The sequence below is a fragment of the Podarcis cretensis genome (assembly GCF_951804945.1).
Source record: "Podarcis cretensis genome assembly, chromosome: 8".
Taxonomy (NCBI): domain Eukaryota; kingdom Metazoa; phylum Chordata; class Lepidosauria; order Squamata; family Lacertidae; genus Podarcis; species Podarcis cretensis.
In genome coordinates, this window is record NC_137177.1 from 4,813,171 (window position 1) to 4,839,748 (window position 26,578).

A 26,578-nucleotide genomic window follows, 5' to 3' on the forward strand; every position below is an offset into this window, starting at 1 on the left:
TTTTATAGAACTGGGGAAGGCCAGTGGACCACATTTGCACACTTCCCATCTGCTTGAATAGCAAACAAACAAACAAATAAATAAACCAGTGGTACCTCGGGTTAAGAACTTAATTCGTTCTGGAGGTCCATTCTTAACCTGAAACTGTTCTTAACCTGAGGTACCACTTTAGATAATGGGGCCTCCCGCCACCGCCGCGCGATTTCTGTTCTCATCCTGAAGCAAAGTTCTTAACCCAAGGTACTACTTCTGGGTTAGCAGAGTCTGTAACCTGAAGTGTCTGTAACCTGAGGTACCACTGTAATAATAATTTATTATTTCTACCCTGCCCATCTGGCTGGGTTTTCCTAGCCACTCTGGGCGGCTTCCAACAAGTGATTAAAAATACATTCAAACTTCAGTCATTAAAAACTTCCCTAAACAAGGATGCCTTCAGATGTCTTCTAAACATCAGATAGTTATTTATTTCTTTGACATCTGGTGGGAGGGCGTTCCACGGGACGGGTGCCACTACCGAGAAGGCCCTCTGCCTGGTTCCCTGTAGCTTCACTTTTCACAGTGAGGCAACCACCACAAGGTCCTCGGCGCTGGACCTCTGTGTCCAGGCAGAACAATGGGGGTGGAGACGCTCCTTCAGGTATACTGGACCGAGGCCGTTTAGGGCTTTAAAGGTCAGCACCAACTCTTTGAATTGTGCCCGGAAACATACTGGGAGCCAACGTAGGTCTTTCAGGACTGGTGTTATGTGGTCTCGGCGGCCGCTTCCAGTCACCAGTCCAGCTGCCGCATTCTGGATTAGCTCCGTCGGTAGATGATGAGACTCCTAATCACAGGGTTGTGGGTTTGAGCCCCACGTTGGGCAAGATTCCCGCCTCGCGGGGGGTTTTCTAGATGACCTTCCCAACTCTGCAATTCCTGGAGTCTGGGATTCTACACTCTCTCCACCCCACCCTTGACCCCTTTCCACACTTCCTTCTGGGAATCGGTTGTGCAGATTCTATATTTTTTTTATAATAATTTTTACTAATTTTAACATATAAATTATAATACATACCACAAAACTTCACCACTTATATTTTTTAGACTTCCATCAGCACCTCTGATGATCCACCGTTTTAACCGCTTCTTATGCATTTCTTAAATTCATACTGCCTTTAATTATCATAACAAATCAACCTCCCCTTTATCCATTTTTGCAATACAGTGGTGCCTCGCAAGACGAACGCCTCGCAAAACGAAAAACTCGCAAGACGAAAGAGTTTTCCGTTTTTGAGTCGTTCCGCAAGACGAATTTCCCTATGGGCTTGCTTCGCAAGAAGAAATCTCCGGGGACCTCTTTTAAAGGCTTTGCTGCCGACCCCCAGCATTTTAAAAGCCCCCGGGACAGTGGAGGTCTTCTGAAGGCAGGCGGTGGGCGAAAGTCTTTGCTCCCCCCCCCCACCTGCCTTCAAAAACCGTCCAGGATAGCAGGGAAGCGCGCTATCCCGGACCGCTTTTAAAATGCTGGCCGTCGGGAGCAAAGACTTTCGCCCACCGCCGGCCTTCCTGGACCTCTTCTGAAGGCCGGCGGGGGGCAAAAGTCTTTGCTCCCCCCCCCCGCCTGCCTTCCCAGGATAGCGGAGAAGCGCAGCGCGTTTCTCCGCTATCCCGGACGGCTTTTGAAGGCAGGCGGGGGGGAGCAAAGACTTTCGCCCACCGCCTGCCTTCAGAAGACCTCCGCTGTCCCGGGGGCTTTTAAAATGCTGGTGGTTGGCAGCGAAGGCTTCGCTGCTGCCCGCCAGCATTTTAAGATCGCCCCGGGACAGCGGAGAAGGCTCCGCTGTCCTGGGGGCTTTTAAAATGCTGGGGGTCGGCAGCGAAGCCCTCCTGTCCCCGGAGCTTGCGGGGCGGGAGGTGGGGAGAAGGGCTTTTCTTCCCAGCGCCAGCCTTCAGAACAGCCTTCTGAAGGCTGGCGGTGGGAAGAAAAGACCTTGTCCTCCCCCCCCCCCAGCCTTCAGAAGAGGTCGGGGTGAGCTCCACTTTTAAATACAGAGGCCTGCTTGGAAGAAAAATGGACATTATTCGGACAGAGCTTCTTCGAGAGTTGGTGTTGAATATAAAGGACTGTCAAAAAAACCGGCAGAGAGAAATTGAGAGAGGTCTAAAAGCCTCGGAAGTTTGGGATCCAGGTTGAGAATAGATGGACTGATGGACATTGGTTTGGGGATCAAAACCGGGAAAGGGAGGGTGGGATTTGGGAATCCAAAGGGTGTTAAAACATAATTTGTTAAGTTCTTTTATATATATATATATATATATATATATATATATATATATATATATATATATTTCGCAACTTTATGGAATGTGGGAAAATCGTGGAAGGGAAATTTGGGTCGACTTTAGGAAAAAGGTTTAAGATTAAGTTAAAATTGGGTTTTTTAAATTAAATAGATATAAGGTTCTTAAAAATAAATTGAGGAACGGAAGAAAGAAGAAAAGGAAAATAACAGCATGATTTAAACAAATTATTAAGTTAAGGTTGAGAAATAAGATAAGAACTTGTTGAGCGGATAACATAAACTGGAATACAAGAAGGGGAGGGGGGAGGAGGTCTGAGAAATAAGGTGAAGGAAAATAAGGGGTTTTTTTTGCTCTTTTAATTTTTGTTTTTTGCCTTTGTATTATTTGGAAAATTTCAATAAATATTAATTAAAAAAACAAACAAAAAAAACAGAAGAGGTCGGGGGACAGACTGTCCCCGGACCTGGTCTGAAGGCGGTTTCCATAGGAACGCATTGATTGATTTTCAGTGCATTCCTATGGGAAACCGTGCTTCGCAAGAAGAAAAACTCGCAAGAAGAAAAAACTTGCGGAACGAATTAATTTCGTCTTGCGAGGCACCACTGTACTTCCAATAATTCTCCTCACAAAACTTGCAAACCTGCAAACGTAGTCTGATCATCACAATTACTTTTCAGATAGTCTGTAAATTTATGCCAGTCTTCTGTGAATTTCTGGTCCTGCAAATTTCAAATCCTTCCTGTTAGTTTGTCTAATTCTGCATAGTCCATTACTTTCAACCTCCATTCTTCTTTCGTCGGTAATTCCATTTTTGTGCCAATAATATCCTTGCTGCTGTTGTTGCATATGAAAACAACTTACATTCTTTTCTATTTATATTGCTTCCTACAATGCCCAGTACAGTGGTGCCCCACAAGACGAATGCCTCGCAAGATGGAAAACCCGCTAGACGAAAGGGTTTTCCGTTTTGGAGGTGCTTCGCAAAACGAATTTTCTATGGGCTTGCTTCGCAAGACGATAATGTCTTGCGAGTTCCTGCGGGGTTTTTTCCCTCCCCCCCCTTTTTCTAAGCCGCTAAGCCGCTTATCAGCTGATCCGCTAAGCCGCTAAACCGCTTATCAGCTGATCCGCTAAGCCGCTTATCAGCTGATCCGCTAAGCCGCTTATCAGCTGATCTGCTAAGCCCCTAAGCCGCTAATAGCGCTAATCCGCTAAGGCGCTAATGGGCTTGCTTCGCAAGACGAAAAAAACGCAAGACGAAGAGACTCACGGAATGGATTCTTTTCGTCTTGCGAGGCACCACTGTATTGTGCGGATTCTAAACCCTGTTCTTTGCTCCTCGTCTGCAGGGAAGCGCATCTGCCTGGGGGCCGGCCTCGCCCGAATGGAGATCTTCCTCTTCCTCACCACTATCCTCCAGAACTTCAGCCTCCACCCCACGGTCCCCCCTGCGAAGATCGACCTGACACCCCAATGCACCGGCCTGGGCAACGTGCCCCGCCCCTTCGAATTCAGGCTCCTCCCTCGCTAGCTGGAGGCGGGACACAAACAAAGATAGCTTCCTTCACCTACCACAAGACCAGAGAGAGATGCTCAGCACTGGCGCTGGACCCACAACCAGGCATGGGTCTGCACTGCCCCCCCCAACAAACAGCTGAGTCGTCACTCATCCCTATTCTGCACCTTGTACAGGTGAAACTCGGAAAATTAGAATATCGTGGGAAAGTTCATTTATTTCAGTAATTCAACTTAAAAGGTGAAACTAATATATGAGCTGATGACATGGCTCCCCAAATCTCTTTGACACCAGCTGATGACATGGCTCCTCAAATTTCTTTTTTGATGAGAGCAGCTTTTGCATCTCATTTGGAAACCAACGACCCAGAGTCTGGAGGTAGAATGGGGAGGCACACAATGCCAGATGCTTGAAGTCCAGTGTGAAGTTTCCACAGTCTGTGTTGATTTGGGGAGCCATGTCACCAGCTGATGTTGGTCCACTGTGCTTCATTGAGTCCAGGGTCAACACAGCCGTCTACCAGGAGATTTTGGAGCACTTCATGCTTCCTTCCGCAGATGAGCTTTATGGGGATGCTGACTTCATTTTCCAGCAGGACTTTGGCACCTGCCCACATTGCCAAAAGTACCAAAACCTGGTTCAATGCCCATGGGATTACTGTGCTTGATTGGCCAGCAAACTCGTCTGACCTGAACCCCATAGAGAATCTATGGGGCATTGCCAAGAGAAAGATGAGAGACCGAGCAATGCAGAAGAGCTGAAGGCTGCTATTGAAGCATCCTGGTCTTCCATAACACCTCAGCAGTGCCACAGGCTGATGGAATCCATGCCACGCCACATTGAGGCAGTAATTGATGCAAAAGGGGCCCAAACCAAGCACTGAGTACATATGCATGCTTCAACTTCTCAGAGGTCCAATATTGCTCTATTTGCAATCTTTGTTTTGCTGATTTCATTTAATATTCTAATGTTCTGAGATTGTTAATTTGGGGTTTTCATCGGCTGTTCGCCATGATCATCACAATTATAACAAATAAAGGCTTGACATATCTCGCTTTGCATGTCATGAGTCTATCTCATATATTAGTTTCACTTCTCAGCTCTCTTGTCCTGAACCTTTTTGCAGTTTCCACAGGTGTCGCTCAGATGCTTTAAAGCAGCCTGTTCCCAAATATTTTTGGGCCACCCGCACCCCGGCTCCGTAAACTCATCCCCAGCACCCCCTGCCCTATTAAAAACATTGTTCCGACTAGCTGCTCTCAGCACGACCTGCCGAGAAATAAATTTCAAAGCAATAACAACAAATCACACATCTATTCAAAATCCAGTTGGAGGTACCGAGTTTCATGAATTCAGCCGCATGAATGAACTTGGATCCAGGGATACCAGCTTAACTTAGGGTTGGCTTACGTCTGCAATGTCTGGGATATTTCCAGGATTCTGCATTTGGGCAGGAATCACTTTAATTGCTTTAATTCTCAAAGTCTGACGCTCGTTGGAATTCAGTGACATGAGGATTTGCTGCCACCTAGTGCTGATGCAATCAATTGCACTCACTCACGCACAAACAAAAATATTTAATAAAAAATTTGCTTCTTTCCCATTAGGGGCACCTTTTTAAACGACTCAAAAGGTTACTTTATGGTTTAATCTGAGTGAGCCACACAAATTGTGAGGGTGTAAATGGAGCCCTCAATAATCTTCTCCATGAATCTGTCAAATCCTTTTTTTTTTTTTAAGCCATCCAAGTTGGTGGCAGGGAGTTCCATAGTTCCTTTTCTCTGTCCTGATATACCTGGTTTGGTGTGGTTTGGGCCCCAAATCAGCCGGATGCCTCCCGTTGCCAGTGAGGTCCCAGTAGGTCCCCTTCTTGAGGGCAGCTCTTTGCAATACCAAAAAATCCAGCCCCCAGCCCTATGGACTATCTCCCTCTGGCCCCACAGCCCCACTCGCTGGTTCCTCTTCAGACCTATCTGAAAGTGATGTTCGCCACCCTCAAAGTCGCTTCCCCAAAGCCCAGCTGAGCGATTGCTCCCCGCCGAGGGAAACACTCTCTCTACATGGTCAGGAGAACTCTTCAGGGTTTCATAGAATCATAGAATCATAGAGTTGGAAGAGACCACAAGGGCCATCGAGTCCAACCCCCTGCCAAGCAGGAAACACCATCAGAGCACTCCTGACATATGGTTGTCAAGCCTCTGCTTAAAGACCTCCAAAGAAGGAGACTCCACCACACTCCTTGGCAGCAAATTCCACTGTCAAACAGCTCTTACTGTCAGGAAGTTCTTCCTAATGTTTAGGTGGAATCTTCTTTCTTGTAGTTTGGATCCATTGCTCCGTGTCCGCTTCTCTGGAGCAGCAGAAAACAACCTTTCTCCCTCCTCTATGTGACATCCTTTTATATATTTGAACATGGCTAGCATATCACCCCTTAACCTCCTCTTCTCCAGGCTAAACATGCCCAGCTCCCTTAGCCGTTCCTCATAAGGCATCGTTTCCAGGCCTTTGACCATTTTGGTTGCCCTCCTCTGGACACGTTCCAGTTTGTCAGTGTCCTTCTTGAACTGTGGTGCCCAAGGCTGTCAAGGGCTGTCACACAGAAGACAGAGCAAACTTTTTTTCTCCTGCTCTGAAGGGCATGACTCAAACCCAAACCAATGGCTTCAAATTATGAGAAAGGATATTCTGACCAAACATCAGGAGGAACTTTTTGACATCAGTAAGAGCTGTTTGACGGTGGAACGGATTCTCTCGGACGGCAGTGGACTCTCCTTCCTTGGAAGTTTTTGAGCAAAGGTTCGGTGTCTGTCCATCTGTCATGGATTGCAGGGGGTCAGACTAGATGATCCCTGGGGATCCCTTCCAATTCCGCGATTCTACAGAGAGAGAGAATTTCTATCTCCCCTTACCCTAGAACTCACAGGCTTGTTGTGGGAATTAAAGCAGGAAGAAGGAGAACTACGTACCTTGAGCAACTTGGAGAAAAAGTTGGATACAAAGGCAGATAATTAAATCCACGTTCCACCGAGAAATGGGGGCGCAGGGACTTCAGAGGACGAGATGGGGACAACTCTAAATCAGATGTTTTGAGACTACAATTCCCATCATCCCTGACCACTGGTCCTGCTAGCTAGGGACGATGGGAGTTGTAGTCCCAAAACAGCTGGAGGGCCGAGTTTGGGGGTGCCTGTAGACCCTCCAGTGTGACAAGTGAACCGCTCAAATGCCCCCCACCCCTTTCCCAGAGCAAAAGAGGGGTGGTCCAGGAGCCCTGGCTCCCTCTTCTGCCCCCCCCCACCCCTATTCCCAAAAAACAAACAAGTCTGAGATCGTTTCCATGAGCTGATGTTTATTCCGTCTCATCCACGGGGCGGCTCGTTCTCTCACCACCCCTCTCCTTTTCTGCTCTTCCGCACTCCCTCGTTTCCTGCTCCCTCGTTCTCTCTCATTTCGCAGATGGATTAGAATGAGCAGGACCAAGCTCTGGCGCTGGGGGCAGGCAGGGGTGGATCGCGAGGGTCCTGCTGGACAAGGGTTTCCCGGCACCCGGGGGTCCCTTCTGACGCAGCAGAAGGGGAACACAAAAGCCATCCTCTCCCTGGGGGGGGCTGCACCTACAGATGCCGGGCCCATTCACACAAACACACACACACACAAACACACCCCCTTTCTTCTCAAGGTCCAGCTGCCTCTCAACAGTCCCCTTTTTCGTCTTCTTCTTTATCATCGTCATCTTCCTCTCCTCCTGGGCTGTGGTCAAAGGCCTTCCAGCTGCAGCCGGCCAGAGTTGTTTGTGGGGGGGCAGCGTCAGCGGACACAGGCGGCAGCAAAGGCAGCAACAGGCAGCTTGAAATGGCCAAAGAGAGCGCAGGGTCTTTGGCGGTCAGGATCCCACGGCGGCAACACACGGCTGTCCGTCAGGTCGGTCCGTTTTCCTGCGCCCCACCGGGAGAGGACTCTGCCCCCTTCTTCTGAGCTTTAGGGGGAAAAAAGAACAAAGGTGACCCCAAAGAGGTCAGCTTTTCTGCAAAAGGGGCTTTTTAGGGGGCCCTGCCACCCTCACCCAGTTCCAGGAGGCTGTGCAGAGGGGAGGAACTCTGCACGCGCTCAGAGGTTCTTTCCCCAACCCAGCGCCAACAGAGCCCCAAGTGCTAGCAGTTGGTCTGTGGGCCTGCCCTCCGTTCCCCGGCTGCCCCCCCCCACTTCCCGGTGCCAGTGAGCCCCAGCACCTAGTTGCCCGTCCACATACCCAGCTGGTGCCTCCCTTTGGCTTCTGCCCGCTCCTTGGCATCAAAATACCAGATGGTGATGGCATACCTAGGGGGAAAGCAGAGCGGTGACAGTTTTGCAAGGTTCCTGTGCTGTGCGGAGGGAAAGCGACAGTTTTGCAAGGATCCAGTGCGGTGCCGAGGAGCTGAGCTCTCGCACGGCTCATGCTCGGCTCGGTGGGGCGTGCGCAGGACAACTGCCCCCAGTCCCAATGGGAAGAACTGGGGAGGAACCGGGGGGCAATCCCAGTTCCCCATCCCAGCCACTAAAATGCAATTTGGGAAGCCAGAGCCAAAAGTACAGAGTTGTTCCACCTGACCTTTGGCCTGGAATCAACTTGATCCCCTTCCCCTCTATCCTTTCTCCTTCTGTGATGGAACTCCTATTTGGGGACTTCCCTGGCTTTTTTCTGGCCCACGTAGGACCAGTCTGGATAGTTGGCCTGATGAAGACTTGACGTTTTGATCCCCAAAAAGTTTTTGATTTGAGTTTCTACTGAAATGAGGCTGCATTTTAACGTTGCATTTTAATCTTGTTTTTAAGTTGTATTTTAATCAATTGTTTTTATACCTGGTGTTAGCCGCCCTGAGCCAGGTCTTGGCTGGGGAGGGCGGGGTATAAAGAAATTATTATTATTATTATTATTATTATTATTATTATTATTATTATTCAAGGCCGCCTTCGTTTCCTAGAAGCGGAAGGAAGAGATCTTCTCAGGATGGAAAAGGAACCTGCCCCCAATTCCTAGATCCAGTGTTGGGGAGGATTGTGGCTGCTCTCCAAAGGCACTCTGCACGCACTCCATTGCTCACCTTTTACACAGCTACGCCTGGAGGGTGGTACTGCTGCCCCCCAGTGAGGCCTGCCTCAGAGCCTTGCTCAAGCCCCAAATACTCAATGAAGAGCAGAGTAGGAATACCATTAATAATAATAATAATAATAATAATAATAATAATAATTTTAATAAGACAGAGGGCCTTCTCGGTAGTGGCGCCCACCCTGTGGAACACCCTCCCTTCAAATGTGAAGGAAATAAGTAGCTATCCTATTTTTAAAAGACATCTGAAGGCAGCCCTGTTTAGGGAAGTTTTTAATATTTAATGCTGTATTCTTTTTAACACTTGATTGGGAGCCGCCCAGCGTGGCTAGGGAAACTCAGCCAGATGGGTGGGGTATAAATAATAAATTCTCATTATTATATTATAATAATACAGCGGTACCTCTGGTTGAAAACGGGATCCATTCCAGAGGCCCATTCGCAACCTGAAAAGCCCGCAACCTGAAACGCCGTATCTGCGCAGGTGTGCGGTGCGAATTGGCGCTTGTGCACATGCGTGAAGCGTGATTTAGCGCTCGTGCGCATGCACGACCACCAAAACCCGGAAGTAAACCTTTCCGGTACTTCTGGGTCACTGCGGGATGCAACCTGAAAAAACGTATCATGAAGCAAACGTAACATGAGATATGACTGTAATAATAATAAAATAACAGCAATAATATATACAGAAAGCGATGGGCGGGACGAAAGGGATGGGGTCCCATCCTGACTAGGAGTTAGAGGAGGAAGGAATTCCTCCCCCCCCCCCCGCAAAAAAAATACCGTTATTATTTATTAAATTTATAGACCAGCCTTCAGGGCATTTCACCTGTTGCAAGTCCTCTTTGGAGACAGAAAATATATCTCACAAACTAAAAGCATCTAATGACAGCACTCAAATGACCGTTGGGTTTTTTTATATGGCAAAATTGAGGCATATGGTCGCTCAGAGCCACTGATATATAGAATCAGAATATGGAAGGGGCCCTCAGGGGCCATCTAGTCCAACCCCTTGTCATTTAGGAATCACAGATAATGTAATGAATTATTATTATTATTATTATTATTATTATTATTATTATTATTATTATTTTAGTTGTACTCCCGCCCATCTGGCTTGTTTGCCCACTGTGGGCGGCTCCCAACATATATAGAAACATAATGAAACATCAAACATTTAAATCTTCCCCAAATGCAGATGTCTGGCTCATTTAGGACGTAGAACCTTTATTCTCAACCCTGATGGCTCTCAAAAGCGGAGAATACATTTATTTTTATAAATCTTTTGCAAAGTGTTTTATTGTATTTTGTTGGAAGCCGCCCAGAGCGGCTGGGAAAAACCCAGCCAAATGGGCGGGGTATAAATAAATAAATTATTATTACTACCCCCTTTGGAATTTATTTTTGTACTTTTCTCCCTCCAGGCTGTGACGCTTGATATCTTAAATTTTTTATTCTTCTTCACACACACACCCACCCTTTGTTATCATTTTTTGGTAATAATTTTGTTTTGTTTTTTAAATAAATTTTTATTGAAATTTTAAAGGTTACAAAAAAGAATAAAAAAAGACAATCAAAGAAACAAAAAAGAGAAAAAACAATGCATATAAAAAGGACATCATCAAAAAACAGAAAAAAGAAAAAAAAGAAAAAAAAGAAAAAAATTAAATCCAACCTTAAACTCACTTGCATACCTTCACTTATTTCCTTGACTTCCTCACACCTCCCATTTTTGTATTCTAATTCAATTTGGATATTTCAGCAAATCCTTCCAACTTTGTTTTTATCCTACTAATTTATCTTAACATACTATAATTCCCCTCTTTATATTCTAATTCATATAAATATTTCAACAAATCCTTCACCTTGATTTTATCCTTATATCTTATCTTAATATACTGTAATTTTCCATTCTTTCTTTCTTTCATTTTTTGGTAATAATTTTGAAAAAGTCACTCTGCGCATCCTCAGGGGCACTCCAGCACAGGCCTCAGCTCTGGCATCCGACAAAATCTGCCGTCGGCTTACAACCCCCGGCCAGCTGGACCAGGAGTCGCAAGCCCTACACTAACATTGGGCCCACCCCTCCCCGTTACCTGGTGGCGTAGGCTGGCTTCACTTCGTGGGGGTTGCGCCGGTCGGACCAGAAGATGAGCAGCCGGTCAAAGATGGGCTCAATGTTAGCCACCACCGAGCGTCCCTCAGGGTAGATCTGCAGGATCCCACCGTGAACCTGGCACAGACCGGGAGACGTCAAAGGGTCCCTCCGCAGACGGACCCCAAGGTAGCACGAAACTGATACCCAAGTCATTCATTCGCCTCCTGCCCCTCCCAGGCACCCTTGGGTGGGAGCGTGAGAATATTGAGTGCCCCTCTGGAAGAGGACTTCCTAGCTGGGCATTCAGGGTGCTCAAAGAGGGGCTCCTATGGGTGCATCTGGGGCACAGAAGGACAAGCGCGACAACTCAAGGATGGGGGCTGGGGGGCAGGAAGTTGGGGCGATGCTCTAGCCAGGCACTGAGGCCCAGGTTGCTCTGGGGTGGGAGCACCTTGGATGTAGAATAATAATAATAACAATAATTTATTATTGATACCCCGCCCATCTGGCTGGGTTTCCCCAGCCACTCTTGGCAGCTTCCAACAAAATATTAAAATCCATCAAATGTTAAAAGCTTCCTTAAACAGGGCTGGCTGGAGATCCAGGTTAGGGGGGGGGGCGGCACCGGTGGCCCCCACCCCACCCAGTGCAAGTAGGACTAGAAGAGGAGTCCAGAGGATGGATCAGGCCAGCATCCTGTTCTCACAGCGGCTGAACAGATGCGCAATCAGGATTCGAACACAAGACCCTTCTCCGCTCCTGGGGTTCCCTGCCTCCAGGGATGAGCACAACTATCCCGGCTGGGAGCCACCCAAAGCCCTCTCCTCCTCCTCCTCCTCTGGGAATTGGTCCAGTCCTCTCTGAAAGACATCCAAGTTGCTGGCCGATGCTGCGTCTAGTGGAAGGGAGTTCCGCAGTTTAACTCCCTGCTGCGTGAAGAGCGACTTATCCGTCCTGAATCTTCATCATATGCCCTTGAGTTCTTTTCTGGGAACTTGCCCTGAGACCTTCAGGTATAGGGCGGTGTCAGGGACTCAGCGGGAGCGCAGGGAGGGGAGGAGATGGAGAGCGAGGGGGAGCAATCCGAGGGCAGCGTAGGAGAAGATGACAGCAGCCCGAGAGATTCCATGAGCCTCTCCAGCGAATCGGAAGATTCACAGAAGGGGGCGCCGATGGGCAGGGCAAGGGGGGACCCAAGGGGGACACCCCAGAAGCAAGGGGCCAGCGGGGACTCCCAGAGCAGCAGTTGGAAATCAGGACCAGCTTCCCCACCAGAGAGTAGTGGGGGGGAGGAGTCCCAGGTGTCAGAGCCCACATATGTACCACCAGCGAGAGAAGATGAGTCAGGGTTGACCACGCCTCCATCGGAGAGCGAGTTAACGGTCAAGAGGAAAGTTGCCGGCTGGGCGCGCGCGCCAAGTTCAAATGTACAGGCGAGCGGCACAGAAGGTAGCCCGGATAGGGAACCAGGTCCTAAAGCCCGCCGGAAGGAGGGGGAGGAATCAGGGGGGTCAGCGTCAGAGGAGTCCAGAAAGGATGAAACCCTAGCGGGCAGGAGGGCCCAGAGGAGAAAGGAACTTAGGAAGAGGTGGAGCAAAGCGAGAGTCTTAAACTGGTGTGGAAGGGGCGGAGACTCAGACGGGACTTCGCCGGTCTAGGCTTTAAGACGTAGGGCTGCGCGCTGCGGCTTTGAAATGGAAACTAAACCTCAATAAAGACTTTTGTACATAACGACAGCCTGGCGTTGGTCCTCTGTGAGCTGGGACCTAGAGGCAGCTCTGACAGGCGGTATATAAATTCAATCAGTTCTAGTGTTATTGGGTGGGGGAGCCAAAAACTTGTCAGGTTGGAAGGGACCCCTAAGGTCTTCTAGTCCAACCCCCTGGAATGCAGGAATCTCAGCTAAAGCATCCCTGCCTCTCGGTCGCCTTTCCTATAGCCTGAAAAGTCCCGAACGCTGCAACCTTTTCTGCAATATCCATTTTGAGACGAGGCAACCAGAACAGGACACTGAATCCCCAATCCGGTTGGACCACAGATTTTGCAAAACGGCCTTGTGATTTGGGCGTTTTTATTCTCAGTCTCTTTCCTAGAAATATGGGCCTCCAACTTCCTTCAGCCTCAGCTGGCATGACCAAGGATCAGGGATGACGGGAAATCAGGAATGATGAAAGGGGGGTGGGGGGGGCGACAGAGTCTCTCCCCCCCCCCCCTACACACACACACCACTCCACTCTCCAAACCCAGGAAGAATTGACCTGTGAAATTACCTGCTGCAAAACAGATGGGGAGGTTCCCTCGCTCCAGGACTTTTATCCAGGATGGCGAAAATGGAACCTCCAGGCTTAAAAGCAGTCTACCACATGAATACTCATTTAGAGAGAAGGGCAATTGCCTGAGGGGTTTTCCCCAGGAGTATCTGGTTGGCCAAATTGGGGGGAGTTCGCAATGTTGGACTAGGTAGCTTGAGGGTTCGCATCTGTCTTGCAACCCCAGAACAGAGCCAGGGAATTTCCCCTACGGAAAACGGTTGCAGCATTTGGGACTCCTCTGTTTAGGGAAAAGCCGAATTAAGATGTGATGTGACGGACGTTTTTCTCCTTCTCTCATAACGCCAAGTCGGAATATTCAGGACAGTTGAAGGGAAATCCTCCTTCATGTGCCACAGAGTCGGACTGTGGAACTCTCTGCCACTGGAGGGTGTGAGGGCCACAGCTTCAAAATATCAGACAAATTCATGGAAATCAGTAAGGCTCTTGGTGGCTACTGGCCGCAAAGGCTCTGCTCAGCCTCTGAATCCCAGTGTCTGGAAACCCCAGGAAGGGAGAATTGCTCTTTTGCATAATGGGCATCTGGTGGGCCACTGTGAGGGCAGCATGCCGGACTCGATGGGCCCCCTTTGGCCTGATCCAGCAGCCAGGCTCTTCTTTTGCTCTTATGGAGCCTCCAGCAGCAGGAGCAGTCTATCACGATTCCTAGGATCTATGGGCTCTTTGGCCACTGTGAGGACAGGAGGTTGGACCAGAAGCTTCACGGATCAGGCCCACTCTCGGCAGAGACCTTCTCCTTTCATAAGCTCTCCGCTGAGCCTCCGCAACGGAAAGAACCCAGGAGTCCTGACGGAAAGACTTTGGCTGGGACTTTCCGTGCACACCAGATAGTCAAAGCCCAGTCCCTGCAATCCGCCGACACTGGGCAGGCACTCTGCATATGCTCAGATGCACACGCTTTCTATCGGTGCTTCTCGTGGCCCCAGGACCGAGCCCTGCGCTCTTCGCCTCCAAACTTTCTTCTTCCGCAAGCCGAGAGCAGGGCCCCGGAGTCCTAGGCTGCTGAAGGAACCCAGGCGTCCTACTCCGCAGGGTCGGCCCCCTGAGCACAGGAGTTTCGCCTGCTGGAGGGGGCAGAGGAAGGGGCACAGAACGGAGGGCAGGGCGTCGGGGAAGAGGAAATGTGTGCCATGCATGAGACCGGGGGGGGGGTGGACAGAGGGGCAGGTGGCAGGTGCAGAGCCCCCCCCCCTCCCCCACGTACCTTGCTGTCCCAGTGCCGGTTTAGGTAATAGATGCAAGTGACGCAGCGCCCGTCTCCGTGAGGGTTGTCCACGTGCCGCAGGTACCCCCTGCCGTTGCCAGGGTAACATGCCACCATGGCCTGGAGGGGAGGGGGGAAGGGAGAGGAGGGAGGGGTCAGTGCCAGGGGTCGGACCAAACACAGCTCCAGGGCCGCCTCTTCCTAGCTCCGCCCCCCCTGCCAGGAGCTCCACCTCCCGGCTCGCCTTCGAAGAAGGGAGAGTCGCCTCCAGGCGACCAGGAAGCAAAAACAAGGAGCCAAAGCCCGTATTCTCCCTTTTGGAAAGCAGTCTGCATGGGGCAGATGGGGAGATTAATTTGCAAAGCGCCCACCCCCTAGCACCCCCATTCTGGGGCCGGGTGGGCAACAGCGGAGGAGGCCAGTCTGTAGCTTTTCCTAGGGGGCAGCATGCATCGGGGGCGAGCAGGGAAGGAAGGGGGAGAGGAAGGCAGGCAGGCAGACGGAATTTGGGGGTGTCCGATTGTGAAAACAACCCAAGTCGGAGTCCGGAAGCCACGGGCAGGAAGACCAAATCCTTTCTTGGAATCCTGGAACGGTCGAGTCGGAAGGGAACCCGGGGATCATCTAGGCCAACCCCGAGCAAGGCAGGAATTTGCTGGCTTCTTTGTCTACCAGCGGGTGGCGCTGTGGGTTAAGCCACAGAGCCTAGGGCTTGCTGATCAGAAGGTCGGCAGTTCAAATCCCCACAACGGGGTGAGTTCCCGTTGCTCGGTCCCTGCTCCTGCCAACCCAGCAGTTCAAAAGCACGTCGAAGTGCAAGTAGATAAATAGGTACCGCTCCGGCAGGAAGGTAAATGGCGTTTCCGTGCACTGGCCTGGTTCACCAGAAGCGGCTTAGTCATGCTGGCCACACGACCCGGAAGCTGTACGCCGGCTCCCTCGGCCAGTAAAGCGAGATGCGCGCCACAACCCCAGAGTCGGCCACGACTGGACCTAATGGTCAGGGGTCCCTTTACCTTTTTGTCCACCTATTCCTTGCCTGCCCTTCTCCCCGACATCCTAACGTGCAAGAATTAAAGCGCATTGTTAAAAGCACTTTAGGATAACTTCCCGCTGTAAGGCGGGTCCCTAGAAACATGCACCTCGAGTGCCGAGAGACAGAGCAAACAGATGAAAGCAGTGCAGGGAAGGTGCAAGGCACATCTCAGTGGGGAGGGGGTCCGCAAGCCAAGGGGCCTCAACAGAAGACCCTCTCCTCCCCCTGGGCTGCCACCCACCCACCTGGAGCCCCTATAACCGGAGGAACCAGCAAGGTGCCTGTCTCAGCACCCAGAAGAGTCTGCGGCAAAGGAAGCAAGACGTTCAGGTTTTGGGGTCCCGAGTCGCCCCGGGCTTTAAACACCCGTGAGGAGGTGTTTAAATAATAATAATAATTTATTATTTATATCCCGCCCATCTGGCTGGGCCTCCCTAGCCACTCTGGGCGGCCTCCAACAACACACTAAAATACAATAACCTATTAAACATTAAAAGCTTCCCTAAACAGGGCTGCCTTCAGATGTCTTCTAAAAGTCTGGTAGTTGTTGTTCTCTTTGACATCTGGTGGGAGGGTGTTCCACAGGGCGGGTGCCACTACCGAGAAGGCCCTCTGCCTGGTTCCCTGTAACTTGGCTTCTCGTAGCGAGGGAACCGCCAGAAGGCCCTCGGAGCTGGACCTCAGTGTCTGGGCTGAGCGATGGGGGTGGAGACACTCCTTCAGGTATACTGGACCGAGGCCATTTAGGGCTTTAAAGGTCAGCACCAACACTTGGAGAATTGTGCTCGGAAATGTACTGGGAGCCAGTGTAGGTCTTTCAAGACCAGTGTTATGTGGTCCCAGCGGCCACTCCCAGTCACCAGTCTAGCTGCCACATTCTGGATTAGTTGTAGTTTCTGGGTCACCTTCAAAGGTAGCCCCACGTAGAGCGCATTGCAGTGGTCCAAGCGGGAGATAACCAGAGCATGCACCACTCTGGTGAGACAAGTCTGCGGGCAGGGAGGGTCTCATCCTGTGTACCAGATGGAGTTGATGGACAGCTGCCCTGGACACAGAATTGACCTGGGCCTCCATGGACAGCTGTGAGTCCAAAATGACTCCCAGGCTGCGCACCTGGTCCTTCAGGGGCAGAGTTACCCCATTCAGGACCAGGGAGTCCTCCACACCCGCCCATCTCCTGTCCCCTCAAAACAGTATTTCTGTCTTGTCAGGATTCAATCTGTTAGCCGCCATCCATCCTCCAACTGCCTCCAGACACTCACACAGGACCTTCACTGCCTTCACTGGTTCTGATTTGAAAGAGAGGTAGAGCTGGGTGTCATCTGCATACTGATGATCACCCAGCCCAAACCTCCTGATGATCTCTCCCAGCGGTTGCATGTAGATGTTGAAAAGCATGGAGGAGAGGACAGAGGACCTTGAATTAGGTCTGGAAAAGAACCGGCAACCAGCTGCTTTAAATTGGGGCTCATAGGAGATCTAAAGAGAATCCTAGACAGGAATCGGGCTGCCATGTTTGGGACCGACCAAAGTTTCCCAGCAGTCTTCAAGGGCAGCCCCAGGAGGAGCACACTGCAGTAATCCAGCCTGAAAATTGCCAGAGCATGGAGTTGTAGCGGCCAAGTCGTCTCTGTCCAAAAGGGGCTGTAGATGGAGATAAAAGTGTGCGTGTCCCCAATACTGAGGCCACCTGAGCCCCCCAGGAACAGGGGGGAATCCAGGAGCCCTCCCCCAAAGTGCAGGGGAGCACAGCCCCCAGCCTAGACTTGAGAACCTGGGATACAGCACATCTCTGCCTTTTCAGGATTCAAATTGTTATTATTATTATTATTATTATTATTATTATTATTAATTATATTAGAATATAATTTTTAAAATAATTAACAACGATTAACAATTGGTAATAATAATAATTGAAAATAATTAAAATAGTTAGCAAGGGTAACTATAGTTAAAAATGATAATTGATTATATATTGATAACCCGCCCTCATAAGGGACCCTGGGTAGGTTACTGCATCAAAACACAACATTAAAAACAATTCAATATACAGTGGTACCTCTGGATATGAACGGGATCCGTTCCAGAGCCCTGTTTGCGTCCTGAAGTAAACGCAACCCGCGTCTGCGCATGTTGCGATTCGCAGCTTCCATGCATGCGCATGACATCATTTTTGAGCATCTGCGCATGCGCGAGCGGCGAAACCCGGAATTAACACGTTCCATTACTTCCTGGTCGCCGCAGAGCGCAACCCGAAAGGGCTCGACCTGAAGGAACTTCAACCCGAGGTGTGACTGTAATTTATGAAAAATGAGAACAAAACTCCCCTGCCTTTGAGCACAGCAGAAGCCAAGCCTCCATCCTGAGAACAGTTTGAGGAGGGGTCCCCAAGGTCGCCAGGGGGATCCTGACCCCAAGACCTTGCTCCCTCCGCCCATAACTTCCTTGGGGTACTTCTTCCCCAAACTGCAAGCCCCTCGTCCCTGCGAGACAAAGACGGGATGGGCTCCCACAAACGCCCCTCGTGCAAATCCAAAACACGCGACACCTTTTTAGGGTCCCTCGACCCCGAGCAAAAAGAATTCTGCGTATGCCCAGAGGCCCCTCTCCGCTGCTAAAACAGAAAGCGGGGAAATAGCAAAACTACTTCCAAAGTCAAAGCCCTGGAGAGGAAATTCTGGAGGGGAGAAAGCCTGAGAAATGAAATCTGATTGGAATTAATTTTATAATGAAATGATTTTATAATGTTTTATCATTTTACTGTTGTTAGCCGCTCTGAGCCTGGCTTCAGCTGGGGAGGGCGGGATATAAATAATTTTTTTTATTACTATTACTACTACTACTACTATTATTATTATTATTATTATTATTATGGCAGTGAAGATTGCGGGGTGGTTGGGCTATGAATGGGCATTATTATTATTATTATTATTATTATTATTATTATTATTATTAAAGGGCTGACACCTGAGATTTTGGAGGGGGGACGTGGAGAGAGAGACAAGAAAGGGTCACCGTTTGCTGCCTGGCCAGGAAGGAGACGCTGGGCTGGGGGAGGCCAAATGATTTCCCAACAGATCTCTGCCCCCCAACAAACAAACAAAAATAAAGTGGGGTTACAAGCAAAGCCAGTGGCCAAAGTCCCACTGCTTCCCAACCCTGCAAGAAAGTCCACAGCAGAAGGGGGGGGGCAGAGAAGGAGGCGAGAGAAGCTGTAATCTCTCTCCTCCCCCCCCCCCCAGGTGGCCAAAGGCTGGTGCGTCCTGTTCCCTCACATTCCCGGTAGCACCAAGGACATGAAGTCCCCGTGACGCAGGATCCGCTCTCGGACCAAAGCGTGGAAGGCTGCCGGCGGGGTCAGCCGAGGACACGGCTCAGCTCTGCCCTTAGACGCCTCGAGATAATGAGCCCCTTCGCGCTCCAGGAGGCGGCGGGAAGGGGGGGGTGGCCTGCTGTGCCTCGGTTTCCCCTTCGCTAGGCGCCTGCAGGGGTCGTGCCAGGACACGGAGGGAGACCCCACACAAACCCACACTGAGTCGAGCCAAGAATCAGCTCTCTTGCAGGCTGGCAGGGCCCCAATTTTGTGCGCCCTCCGCAGTGTGGGTGCAGGGGAACAAAGGATGCGATAAGCAGCCTCTGGACCATTTCCCACCGTTCTGGAGGAAGTATCCTGGCAACGCTCAGAGCGGCTGCGACTTGACCGAACGGCTTTAATTGCTGCGGCGAATCTGCAGCTGCTTTTGATCTCTGTGGCTTTTTGAAAGGCTGTTGTGAATCACAGGGAGCTCAGGGTTTGCTGGAAAGCAGAATAAAAATATAAAATCGGACCGGCTTTTTTGGGGAGATGGGGTTGGAATCCAGGAATTTGGGCTTCCTCCTCCTGCCCCCGTTCTGCACCTGCTTTAAAATCCTGGCAGTAAGGAAAAACTTTGGACTCTCAGGCCCTCCCCACAGTCAAAGAAGAGGACCCAGGAGTCCTGGGCAGCAAGAACCTCCCTTTGGCCTGAAGCTGCCGCCCCCAGGGGAACATGCCCAAGGCAAGTCTCCTGCACCAGGGTGTCTGTGCAGGAGCACTTTCCAAAGGGTGAGAAGGGGGCCAACACAGCTGAGCCCCATGGAAGCTGGTGGGGCAGGAGGGGAGGCCTCACCATCGCAGCTTCTGCAGTAAAAACAGAGGCCCCTGTGGATTTTATTGCGGCATCCACATTAGGGGATTGTTCGAGAGGACGGCACTGGGCGCACCACCTCAATTAATATGCTTGCCTTTCAGTTGCCAGAAGGAAGGGACTGCCAGAGGCCATCTAGTCCAACCCCCCCGCAATGCAGTGGTGCAGCTACCAGAGCACAGGCACGCTTCAGGGTTGCTCGGTCCGGAGTTCGAAATTCGCCAGGCACGTTTTGCAACTGCCCTGGCTCCGACTGCAACCCAGTGCAAATCTCTGAGCGCCAAGTTGGCAGATGGCTCACCCCCTCCTCCTTTCATTATTAATTATTTATTATTATTATTATTATTATTATTAATTATTATTATTACAATGGTACCTCGGGTTACATACGCTTCAGGTTACAGACTCAGCTAACCCAGAAATAGCACCTCGGGTTAAGAACTTTGCTTCAGGATGAGAACAGAAATCGTGCTCCGGCGGTAGCAGGAGACCCCATTAGCTAAAGTGGTGCTTCAGGTTAAGAACAGTTTCTGGTTAAGTACGGACCTCCAGAATGAATTAAGTACTTAACCTGAGGTACCACTGTATTATTATTATTATTATTATTATTATTATTATTATTATTATACTTCCCTGGCCACTCTGGGCGGCTTCCAAAAAAGATTAAAAATACATTAAAATGTCACACATTAAAAACTTCCCTGAATAGGGCTGCCTTCAGATGTCTTCTAAATGTCAGGTAGTTGTTTATCTCTTTGACATCTGGTGGGAGGGCGTTCCACAGGGCGGGTGCCACTACTGAGAAGGCCCTCTGCCTGGTTCCCTGTAGCTTTGCTTCTCGCAGAAGGCCCTCGGTGCTGGACCTCAGTGTCCAGGCTGAACGATTGGGGATGGAGACGCTCCTTCAGGTATACTGGGCCGAGGCCGTTTAGGGCTTTCAAGGTCAGCACCAAGACTTTGAATTGTGCTCAGAAACGTACTGGGAGCCAGTGTAGGTCTTTCAAGACTGGTTCTATGTGGTCTTGGCGGCCGCTCCCAGTCCCCAGTCTAGCTGTTCCCTACAACGACCCTTCGAGGGAGGGTAAGGAGGCTGCGAATGATTCCAAGGACACCCAGTGAGCTACATGACAGAGTGAAGATTCGAACACTGATCTCCCAGGTCCGACACTCGAACCACTACACCGCAATGGCTTCCCAAGGCACTTCTGCTTTGGAGCAGCTCAGGAAATTAAGTAAGTACAGTGGTGCCTCACAAGACAAAAAGAATCCGTTCCGCGAGTCTCTTCGTCTTGCGGTTTTTTCGTCTTGCGAAGCAACCCTATTAGCGGCTTAGCGGCTTAGCGCTATTAGCGGCTTAGCGGCTATTAGCGGCTTAGCGGCTTAGCGGCAAAGCGGCTATTAGCGGCTTAGCGGCTTAGAAAAAGGGGGGGAAAGGGAAAAAACTCGCAAGACTCGCAAGACGTTTTCGTCTTGCAAAGCAAGCCCATAGGGAAATTCATCTTGCGAAGCGCCTCGAAAAACGGAAAACCCTTTCGCCTAGCGGGTTTTTTGTCTTGCGAGGCATTCGTCTTGCGGGGCACCACTGTAAATAAATATGGAGAAAGCCAAATGTCACTTAGAGAAGGATCTGAAATATTTTCCTTGAAGCTTGAATCTGGTTTATTCCGGATTGTTTTATTTGATATTTTAATGTGTTGTAAACCACTTTGAGGTGTTTTTTTCCCTTTAAAATATGAAGTGGCACAGAATGAAATGAATAATAAATAAATTCCATCGCCAAAAAAAAATGGCATCCAGGCATTTCGATTCGCTTATAAATCTGAGTTTCTAACACTGCCTCTACCCCACCTTCGCCCCCCCCAAAAAAATTATGCCGCCCGCAGCAAACCCCCCCCCCCCAGATACGATCAAATTCCAACTCCCAGAAGGCAGGGAGAATGGCAGGCATTGCAGATCAGTAACAGCTGGAGGGCTGCAAATTTCTCTGATTCCAGGAAAGAGATGGAGGCAGCCAGGGCCTTTCCTAGAATCCACAAATCCCTCTCCCTACTGGGAAACGGGGAGCAAAGAGTCAGGGCTGCCTGCAGGGGTGAATGCTGCATCCCCCGTCCCAGCCCCCCTGCAACCCACCCCCCCAAAATAAAAGATCCTGCCAACGTTGCTGGAAAAAGCAAAAACAGAGCGAAGAGGTGAGAGGGGAAGAGCTCTGCGCTGGTCCGGCAAATCAGCTTCCATCAGCAATTTTACCCACTGGGAGGGAGGGAGCCGGGGGTCAGCTGGGGACCTTGACAAAAGGGGGCAGCCGGGGTTGCCAAAAAAGCCGCAGGGTCAGCCTGGGTGGCTCCTGACACCGATCCGGGTGCAAAGAGCTCTCTGGGATGGCTCTGAGCCAAGCAGTCATTGCAGCTCGTTTGAGGCAGAGGGTCCCAGCAGGGAAACTGCTATTGGCCTTTATTCTGGATTACTGCAAGGTCTTCTGCATGGAGCTTCCGCCAAGGACGGCTCAGAAACTCCGGCGGGAGCAGAATTGGACAGCCAGGCTGCTCATTGGGCCAAGATGGACGGAGTCTGACTGCGCCGGCTGCCAATCGGTTTCTGGACCCCCTCCAAAGTGCCGGTTTTGCCGAGGAACCGCAATATCTCAAGGGCTGACTCTCCCCATAGGAACCCACCCAGATCCTCTGGTTATCATCCGGTGCCCGTCTGAAGGAGAGGTCTGGCAGCACGAGAGCAGGGCCTTTCCTGGGGTGGCTCCCCATTCGTGGAATGCTCTCCACAGGGAGGTTTGCCTGGGGGCTTCAATGAGCATCTTCTGGCACCAGGCAAAAACATTTCCATTTAACCAGGCCTTGGACTGTTAAACTAAATGAGTCGAGGGGGGGGTATTGTTTGTTTGTTTGTTTGTTTGTTTGTTTGTTTGTTTGTGTTTTTATGTTGTCAACTGCCCTGTGATCTTCAGATAAAATGGTGGTATACAAACTTAATAAATAAAATGAGAATAAAAATAACTTGCAAGTGAGGGGCCCTCTGAGCATACACAGAGCCCTTTCCCCTTTGATTAGAGCAACCCAGCCAGTCCCTAAATTGCTCCGGAAGGCCAGGACCCAAACCCATGGCTTCAACTTGCAAGAAAGCAGATTCCGATTCAATACACAGAACAACTTTCTGACAGTAAGAAGGGCTGTTTGAATCAGAGTAAGAAGCAGAATTTGAAGGACCTCCTGTCAGGGACCCTTCAGCTGGGATTCCTGCCTTGAAGGGGGTTGGGCTAGATGACCGCTGGGGTGCCCTTCGACTCAACGATTCTACGATTTAGGCAAAGGCGGGCAGGGGAAGGTCAACAACGGCGCCTGTTGCGACAGGAGAGAGAGCGGGGCAAAGTTCTTTGCGGAAATGATAGGTGCAGCGTCACAAGACTGTCTCGCCCCCACACAAACACAAATAACAAGCGGCTCAGCTCCTCCCCCACTTCTAGGAACGCAGGAGGGTGAGTTGGCAGCTGTTTCTTAGAAATGCACCCTAGACGTCCTCAGAGACACTCTTTCCCTGCTGCACAATCCACAGTGATTCCAAAATCCACCTTCTCCAGGGACCCCACAACTATCTGTGCGCTCGTTACAGAACAGATGCAGTTTTTGTCCAGCCGACACTGCCTCTGCCTCCTTCTGTCTTTCCAGGAAAAGGACCCCCCCCCAAGTCACCCCCAGAGACAGGAAAAGGCTCCCACCTCCCTCTGGCAGGTGGGATGAGTTAGCGACCCCTGACAGGCACCCCAAAAGGGTGCCCTTGCAATGCAACACCTCCAGGGGTCCTGAGAGCCCCCTCCTCCTCCTCCCCAGACCCCCACCCCAAATGCAGGAGGGCCCAGGACCCCCAGGACCTGCCCTGGCTGGCCCAGAGGTCACCGACGTCCGAAGCAGCTGAGCGTTTCCACCAAAGGTCCAGCTGTTGCTGGGGGGGGGCGCACAGAGCAGGGAAAAGCCCCCAACATTTCAGGTGCACGGCAAAGCAGGGGGCACCAGGAAGACCCCCAGATCCTGCTGTAGTTCCTGCATCGCAGGCTGCAGGGGTAGAAGGCCTGTCATTAATCTGAGGGTTGTGGGTTCGGGCCCCAAAGGGGGCAAAATATTTGTGCCTTGCAGCGGGTTGGACTGGATGATCCTCAGGGTCCCTTCCAACGCTGCAGTTCTGTGATTCTAGAATCGTACATCTGGAAGGGACCCCCCAAGGTCATCCAGTCCAACCCTTTATTCAGGAATAAAGATGGAGCAAGCTTGTTTTCTGCTGTTTCAAGGGGTAAGATCAATATTATTATTATTATTATTATGGAGCAGCGGAGGTTTCTAAACAGAGGTCAGACGGCCGTCTCTCAGGGATTCTTCAGCCGCAATTGCTGAATTGCAATGGGTTGGAATGGATGACCTCTGGGGGTCCCTTCCAAAAACACAATTCCAGGGCGATACGATGGCTTTCCCAACCTAAACGTCTGCACAAACTGCGCATTCAGAAGCACAGACTTAACACAACCCAAACCCCCTCCCACGCTGCCACCTCGCACCTGGGCAAAGCAGAAAAAAAAGAGTCCTCTGCTCCCGTGCAGAGTTCCAAAAAGCCAACGCAGACACCCACCCACCAGAAGCAAGATGTGCCCCCTCTAGGCCAGCGCAGGGACAAGAAAGCAGAGCATTTTGTAGGGACCTACTTTACGCAGCGAGGGAAATGCACTCTGCACATGCACAGAGAGAGCTGGGAGTCCTGCACTGCAGGGGTTGGACTAGATGAGCCCTGGGGGCCCCTCCGGAACTCACCTTGGTCCGTCCGCGGATGTCGTAGGTGCCCAGCTTGCCGGCGCACTGAAGCATGAGCCGGTCAACATGCGCCATGAGTTCTCCGATGGCACGGCACCCGGGCTCCCAGCCCTCCACCCAGGCGATCTGGTCCCCCCGGATGGTGTGGGGGGGCACCGCCCTCTGGCTGACCAGCTGCCCGTCGCGGAACTTGCCGCTGCGGTGGAGCCCCTCCACCTCCGCCAGAATCCGGGCGCCCAGAACCTCCCCGAGGAACGAGTCCTTGACACAGATCCCGTAAAAGTTCATGCAGGGTACCACGTAGTCCAGCGCCAGGTGCCCCGAGGGCGGTGCCCGGGGGTCCGGGGGGGCTTCTCGGTGACGCTTGGCCGCCCCTTCGCCCGCAGGGTCGTTGTTGTCGCTGCCGGGCTCTGCCCTACGGCGTTTTGGATGCCCGTTGAGTGCCAACAGGAGGAGGCTCCCCACGGCTGCCCCTTCGCCCTCCAGCGGGCAGGCCTCTCTGCCCTGGCTGCCCCGACCCATCCTCTGGCAGGGGGGGAACCCTAGCGCGGCGTCCGGGGGGTGCGACTCCTCCATGGCATGTCCCGGGAGCAGGCGGGGGCCGGCGCCATCTTGCGGCCGGGGCGGATTCAGGTGGGAGCAGGAAGGCAGGTCACGGAGAAGAAACAATTGGGGGTGCCATGTTGCCGTTGGGGGTGCTCAGCCCCCTTGCCTAATTGGGGGGGGGGGGAGAAAGGCAGGCAAGGTCAAGGCAAAGATCCGCACCAGACCAGCATCCCCTTCCCCACCCAGGCTGCTCTGGGCACGGGTTCAAATCATCCCACTTGGCTCAGTTTGCTGCCTTTCAGGGCCAGACCTACCTCACAGGGTTGCGGTGGAGATCAAAGCTGGGGGACATGGGTTCAAATCTCACCCACCCACCCACCCCTCCCAGACTTCACCTGGAGGGCCAGCTGGTGCCTCTCGGAGCCGATCCCACCTTGCAGAGGGGGTGGGTTAAAGGAGGAAAGGGAGAAGCAGGACGGCCCCCCCCCCCCAGATCCTTGGGGAAAGGGATGGGGTGTGAATGGTAGAGATGAAATAAAAAGAGGGAAAGGGGGGCGACTAGGAGAGGCAGAGAGGGACTGGACCCCCCCCCAAAAAAACACACACACAGAGCAGCCTCGGGGCCACCCAAAAAGCACCCCCAGCGCGCGCGCAAGGAAAAGGCGAGTTTCCCAACTTGGCCGGAGAACCGGCGCGATTGTTTTGGGGGGGTTGAAAAAGGGGCGCCCATTTCGGGGGGGCTCCCCGGGAGGAGGGGTCCAGGACCGCGGGGGGGGGATCAGGGGAGCCATTGCGGTAACTCCCCCCCCCCGGGAAGAGGGGTCCAGGGATTTAGGGGGTCCAGCCTGCGCCCCGTGTTGACCCGGGGGTCCCCCATTCCGTCCCTCGTACCTCGGCTCGCCGGGAGGGATGCGGTGTCGCCCCGCAAGCGGCTAGTCCTCAATGCGCCCCCGGCCGCCGCGAGGCCTCTTCTTCTTCTTCTTCCTCCTCTCCTCCTTCTCCTTCTTCCGTCGCTCCTCCTCCGCCGCCGCCCTCCGCTTTTGTTCGCCGGCCCGACGAGCCCGAGCCCGGCTGCGCGGGGAGGAGGAGCCTCGGCCGCCGACCAAAGGCTCAACCGGGGAGGCGTGGCGGCGCTTCTCTGAACATGTGCAGAGCGCGGCGCGCGCGGAGACCCGCCACCGCCGCCCCTGCGAGGCGGGCGCCTATAGGAGACGGGCAGGGGAGCTCCCGGACTACAGCAGTTCGCCAATACCTGGGAGGGACCCCCCCCCAGCTCTCCCCACCCCTCGGGGGGCAACCTGGGGTTCCTTCTACCGGGCTCCGCGCCGCCTTTCTTCTCTTTACGCCTTCGGAGCAGGGCAGCAGCGCCCGGCCATAGGATCGCGGCGTTGGAAGGGACCCCACCGGGTCATCTAGCGCAACCCGCTGCAGTGCAGGGGTCTGCTGTCCTCAGCACGGTGTCATTGCAGTGGGAAGGAAGGGGGGGGGGAAGAGGCAGGCTGTTT

The 26,578-nt window shown here is 51.8% G+C and overlaps 2 protein-coding genes and 1 long non-coding RNA gene across 3 annotated transcripts in view; 2 read left to right on the forward strand and 1 right to left on the reverse strand.

The window, feature by feature from the left end:
- LOC307221205 (cytochrome P450 2F5-like) overlaps window positions 1-5,431 on the forward strand; it is a 37,378-nt gene extending 31,947 nt beyond the window's left edge. The window contains exon 9 of the mRNA XM_079985583.1: window positions 3,633-5,431. Coding sequence (XP_079841709.1) covers window positions 3,633-3,814 — 182 coding nt within the window. The 3' untranslated portion in view covers window positions 3,815-5,431. The remainder of the gene's footprint in view (window positions 1-3,632) is intronic.
- Window positions 1-26,578, forward strand: part of LOC307221409 — a 143,168-nt gene that overhangs the window by 40,466 nt on the left and 76,124 nt on the right. The window lies entirely within an intron of this gene.
- Window positions 7,129-26,123, reverse strand: EGLN2 (egl-9 family hypoxia inducible factor 2). Its single transcript, XM_079985703.1, has 6 exons — window positions 25,965-26,123; window positions 24,528-25,239; window positions 14,518-14,637; window positions 10,982-11,118; window positions 8,049-8,116; window positions 7,129-7,775 (listed from the first exon to the last, which is right to left on the reverse strand). Exons 2-6 carry the CDS (start codon window positions 25,101-25,103, stop codon window positions 7,717-7,719), a joined length of 960 nt encoding a protein of 319 aa, XP_079841829.1. The 5' UTR covers window positions 25,104-25,239; window positions 25,965-26,123; the 3' UTR covers window positions 7,129-7,716.